The sequence below is a fragment of the Geotrypetes seraphini genome, chromosome 3 (genome assembly GCF_902459505.1).
Source record: "Geotrypetes seraphini chromosome 3, aGeoSer1.1, whole genome shotgun sequence".
Lineage (NCBI taxonomy): Eukaryota > Metazoa > Chordata > Amphibia > Gymnophiona > Dermophiidae > Geotrypetes > Geotrypetes seraphini.
In genome coordinates this window covers 250,076,299-250,082,298 of record NC_047086.1, presented here as the reverse complement: position 1 = coordinate 250,082,298, position 6,000 = coordinate 250,076,299, and the positions used below count along the sequence as shown (strand labels likewise).

The 6,000-nt window shown below is 42.6% G+C and overlaps 1 protein-coding gene across 1 annotated transcript in view; it reads right to left on the bottom strand.

Annotated features, from left to right (window-relative positions):
• Nucleotides 1-1,245: 1,245 nt before the first annotated feature.
• The window catches only part of GPR137B (G protein-coupled receptor 137B), a 66,124-nt gene continuing 61,369 nt past the window's right edge, over nucleotides 1,246-6,000 (bottom strand). The window contains exon 7 of the mRNA XM_033935686.1: nucleotides 1,246-2,082. Within this exon, the coding sequence (XP_033791577.1) occupies nucleotides 1,968-2,082 (115 nt within the window). The 3' untranslated portion in view covers nucleotides 1,246-1,967. The remainder of the gene's footprint in view (nucleotides 2,083-6,000) is intronic.

The following is a 6,000-nucleotide window of genomic DNA, read 5'->3' as shown; positions in this document are numbered from 1 at the left end:
TAGTGTTTTTTAGCGCAGGGAGCCCATGAGCGTCGAGAGCAGCGCTGGGCATTTAGCGCAGTTCCCTGTGCTAAAAACTGCTATTGTGGTTTAATAAAAAGGATGGGGGGTATATTTGTCTATTTATGTATGGTTGTTACTGAGGTGACAATGCATAGAGTCATCTGCCTTGACCTCTTTGAAAAAAACCCAGAATAGGAATGATAATTAACATTTTCTCAGCGTATAGTGTGCTTTGTGTTTTTTAATTTTATTGTTGGTAGATCATTTTGACTTGGTCATTTTAAAGTAGCTCGCAAGCCCAAAAAGATTGGGCACCTCTGAGCTAGAGCGTTGAAGCTGTGTATTTCTATTTTATCCCCCCTTTTACAAAACTGTGGAGCGTTTTTTAGTGCCAGCCGTGGTGGTAGCAGCTCTGATGCTCAGAATTCTATGAGCGTCAGGGCTGTTACCACTGTGGCTAAAATCCACACTACAGTTTTGTAAAAGGGTGAGGAGTTAGTTTGTGATGACATATTCCATACTAGGCGAAGGTGTTTTCTGTGTTCTGTGTGTTCGAAAGACATGGTTTTCTGTTAGGATTGACAGTGTAGGATTGATCTGTGCTGGTCTGGCTTGTTTAGTTTTACAATGGGTGTACTGATGTACTGCTCACTGCAATATGTAAGATGCTGCCTTTTCCTAGGTACTCATGTGTGATGTGTGGTTTGTTGCTAAAAATCATGTTTTTCTTACAGATGGGGGGGTGGGGTGCCAAAAAATGATGGGCCCCGGGTGTTACGCACTGTATGTAAAGATACCAGAAAGCTGGCGTAGCAAAAACTTTAAGTAAATTGTTATTCTTCTAAGCTTTGAGTATTTAACCCTCCCACAATCTCATGGGCACTTGTTTCAAGTTTCAAGTTTATTGAGATTTTGATTTAAACGCAATATCAAATATTTTCAATGCGTATAACAAAAATAAATTTGGGGAAATAAATAAAACCATTTAACAATAAACATACAAACATATCCATAGATGATTAAAATTACATAAGGAGTACAATGATAAACTACATTTGTTTAAAAATGCATCCTCCGTGCCTGCTCATAAATTTGTGGAGTATGTAACTTGTTGCTCATGCATATTTTTTTTTCCACACACCTCATCAATCCTTAGAGGGAACATTGGTCCTAGGCCACCATAGCACAAATTCCTGTATTATGCTTCTGCTGTGTACAACAATAAACAATAAACACTGCTGTCATACTTTTTTTTGTCCCCTGCCGATTTCCTGATAGCACCCCCCCGGACAAAAGTGGGGGGGAAGGGGTGCGTGGGGGGCCCAATAGGATTGCTCAGTAAGGGGCCCAGAAATTTCTGATGGCGGTCCTGCCTACACAGAAAGTCAAACGCCAAAATATAGTATAGTGCTCTATACTGACAGAACAGATGCCTATCAATTCACCAACCATCCCTGGTTAGTCTACACACCATCCTCTCACAAACAGCCATACAAATGATTTGTCATAAAGTCGAGCAAGCACTCTTAAACAAGTTTACCTTCATCTGTTTACTGAAATTCCCTATCTGTATAATAGACAAAAGTGATGTGAATTGCTACCTTTAAAAATATTCTTGTGCAAGATAATGCATATTAAAAAAAAAAATAATAAAATTCTCAGAAGTCTGTTCCTAACTGGCACAGTTTCAGAGCAATCATTTTTTGAAGTGAGCTGGCATCCGTCGATGCCCAATACTAGTATTTTTCATCCAGAAGCAGCGGAGCAGTTATGCAAAGTCAACCTCTGGGCATATGTGCACTTAGCCTCCTGTGCCCAGTTCAAATGCTGACTACGAGCTATATTAAAAATACATACAGGTTGTTAATAGTACACGATGCCCAGTGAAACAGTCTTACTGCATGTCTCTTCAAGAAGAATCAAAAGCTAAATGGAATGTCTAATTCCACTGCAAGTTATTCCAGTTATGGAGGGGCTGGTACATATGGAAGAAATGCGGAAGAATCATGCTGCACTGTTCCTACGTACGCCAGGAAACTGTTAGCCTGACTCCCCACGCTGTTGCACTCAGGAGCAAAACTAAAATGAGGATACAAAAAGAACAGAAATTAAGCGTTGTTTTTTTTAATTTTATTTAGTTTTTAATGCCACCAAAAAGTGCAATACAATTTATATACAAATAATGATAATCAACCAAGCACTTATAATCAATCAGTATCTATACAAAAGATAAAAATTCCCTCCCCCATCCATCATTACCATCAGGAATAATACCAAAACAAAAGATATACCCCTCTCCCCCCCCCACACTCTCACCCCCTCTGGATATGTGGGTGAAAAACAACAGAAAATAAAGATATTTCATTCATCTTTTTTTAAAATATATTTTTTATTTCGTCACATCAAATGCAATACAGCTTCACTTGCAAATAATTATTTTCCACGATTCAGCTCCAGACAAGACAGCCCTGAGACGAGTCCCACTGCCCCACCAACAGGCCTAGCAACATTGCTGTTTGATTTGATGCGACTAACCTTTTCTATAGAAGGATTTATAAACTGTACAGTAATGGCTAAAAACATTGTGACCCCTAACACAGATAACTGCTGTGTTGGATCCTCTAATAAAAGTTGACACCTCCTGTTTGCTCTATCTGATAAAGGGGATGGAAAGCCTTTCATATGCTGAGAGATTGGAGAAACTGGGTCTCTTTTCCCTGGAGAAGAGAAGACTTAGAGGGGATATGATAGAGACTTACAAGATCATGAAGGGCATAGAGAGAGTAGAGAGGGACAGATTCTTCAAACTTTCAGAACATAAAAAAACAAGAGGGCATTCGGAAAAGTTGAAAGGGGACAGATTCAAAACGAATGCTAGGAAGTTTTTCTTTACCCAACGTGTGGTGGACACCTGGAATGCGCTTCCAGAGGACGTTATAGGGCAGCGAACGGTACTGGGGTTTAAGAAAGGATTGGACAATTTCCTGCTGGAAAAGGGGATAGAGGGGTATAGATAGAGGTTACTGCACAGGTCCTGGACCTGTTGGGCCGCCGCATGAGCGGACTGCTGGGCGCAATGGACCTCAGGTCTGACCCAGCGGAGGCATTGCTTATGTTCTTATGTTCTTCTAAAATCTTTTGTGAATTTGTGCATTTTTGTATCACTTGATTCCCTCTTTCCCCGGTAAATAAAGCTATACAGTTATTTTATCCATAAGAAGGGCATTTCTATAAGATGCACCAAATCACGCACATAAGAGGGGGTGCTGAAAGGTTTTCAGCCCAACCAAGAAGAGAATGACATGGATATGGTTCAATGAATGAGCTGAAACAATGTCAAAAAACATAGAATTTCATTTCTGCAAATTTGCACCTAACGAAATAAGATAACACTCTTTTCAGCTACAGTGGCAAAATAATGCTCAAAATTTAGGTGGTTGGGCTGAGAACGTTTCAGCACACCCTTGTATATTTATACAGTAGTATACTACTACTACTAATTAGGAAGGCTGATCAGCCCAAGATCGCGATCGACCTATTAGGGGAAATGCTGCCGGGTCCTGCCTTCGCGGAAACAGAAAGTAGGCAGGACCCGGCAGGAAGAAGAACAAATGCTTGTCTCCCGCATTAGCCCGTAGCGAACGCTTGCTTCAGGGCTCTCAACATGTGCGTGCCGGCTTCTCTTCTCTTCCCTCCGAAACCGGAAGTTATGTCCGGGGGGGGGGAGGGGAGAAGGGAAGCCGGCGCGCACATGTTGAGAGCCCTGAAGCAAGCGTTCGCTACGGGCTAATGCGGGAGACAAGCATTTGTTCTTCTTCCTGCCGGGTCCTGCCTACTTTCTGTTTCCGCGAAGGCAGGACCCGGCAGCATTTCCCCTAATAGGTCGATCGCGATCTTGGGCTGATCAGCCTTCCTCTTCCCGATGGCAGAATTGACGTCAGGGAGAGGAATGCTGGTTGGCCGAAGCAGGGAGAGCTTGGGGCCTGTTATTGGTGGCGTTTGGGTCCTGGTCCCCGATGGCAATGGCAGTGGCAGTGGCTTGGGGGAGGGCAGGGAGAAAGAAAGAAAAAGGGCAGGCAGGGAGACAGAAGGAAAGAAGAGAAACAGAAAAAAATGAAAGGGAGGCAGAGAGAAAGAAAGGGCAGGGAAGAGGAAGGAAAAGTTGGGGGAAGAAATGAGGTCTGGAGGAGAAGAAGCATACAGGCTAAAAGAAGGGAAGAAAGATTGTATGCACAGTCAGAAGAAGAAAGTGCAACCAGAGACTCATGAAATCACCAGACAAGGTAGGGAAAATGATTTTATTTTAAATTTTGTGATCAAAATGTGTCTGAATTTATATCTGCTGTCTATATTTTACACTAAGGTCCCCTTTTACTAAACCGCAATAGAGGTTTTTAGCGCAGGGAGCCTAGGAGTGTCGAGAGCAGCGCTGGGCATTCAGCGCAGCTCCCTGCACTAAAAACTGCTAACGTGGTTTAGTAAAAAGGGAGGGAGTATATTTGTCTATTTTTGTATGGTTGTTACTGAAGTGATAGTGCATAGAGTCATCTGCTTTGACCTCTTTGAAAACCCTGGAATAGGAATGATGATTAACATTTTCTATGCGTACAGTGTGCGTTGTGTTTTTTAAAAATTTTATTGTTGGTAGATCATTGTGACTTGGTCATTTAAAAAGTAGCTCGCAAGCCCAAAAAGTGTGGGCACCCCTGCTTTAGACTATGAATCCTAATTATTTAAGGTGTATGTATACTACCTATCAAGGTTATCTAAGCAGTTTATAATCAGGTACTGTATTTTTCCCTATCTGTCCCAGTGGGCTCACAATCTATTTAACGTACCTGGGCCAATAGAGAATTGAGTGACTTGCCCAGAGTCACAAGGAACAGCGCGGGAATTGAACCCACAATCTCAGGGTTCTGAGGCTGTAGCTCTAACCACTAGGCCACATGCATCACTGTACATTTACCATTTACACACACGATTGGTGCCAATAATTGGCAGTTATGTGGGCAAGCGCTAGGCACTAATGTATAAAACAGACAGGGGCAACTCCGGTCCTCGAGGGCCGGAATCCATTCGGGTTTTCAGGACTTCCCCATTGAATATGCATGAGATCTATTTGCGTGCACTGCTTTCAATGCATATTCATTGGGGAAATCCTGAAAACCCAATTGGATTCCGGCCCTCGAGGACCGCAGTTGCCCATCCCTGGTATAAAATGTGTGCTTAAGTTCCATAGGATTCCATTTACATAGGTGTGGTCTGGAGTAGCCTTCATGCGCCCCTTATGCAGGAACTTTTCAACTCGCTAAGGCCATTTCAAACCACTATAAACTGATTAAACCACCATTACTATCAAATAGTGCTCGTCTTTAGCAACGGGTAGGAAAAGCCTCTGAAGCAAAGGAAGTTATTCATAACTGCCTCATGACACTCTTTTGCTTCCTACTTTTCAATAATTGGCATATAATCCTCCCCTCTTTTTTTATCTTTTTACTTAAAAAATTAAGAGTGGAAAAAAAATGTTACTTATCTTAGCAGATAATCCACAAAGCAGTCCATTAAGCAGCTAGCTGTCACTGAGCTTGACCGGACTCCACTGAGCTGAAATAAATTCCACTCTAACACTGTCGGCATTTCATGACCCCCCATGGCGGCTGCTTCAGAGACAAGTCTTTAAAGCAGCAGGATTTAAAGACTCGTCCCTGAAGCAGTGGCCATGGGGGTTGTAAAATGCTGACATGCATGCAGGACCTTGTACACATTATCTGCAGGTACTTTGCACACATGCATGCAGGACCTTGTACACATTATCTCCAGGTACTTTATCTACTCCTAGTGGGCTCACAATCGGGTTGTTGGGTTTTTTTTTTTATACCTGGGGCAATGGAGTGTTAAAAGACTTGCCTAGGATCACAGGGAGCCACAGTGGGAACTGAACCCAGTTCCCTAGGATCAAAGTCCGCAGCCCTAACCATTAAGCTACTCCTCCACCTG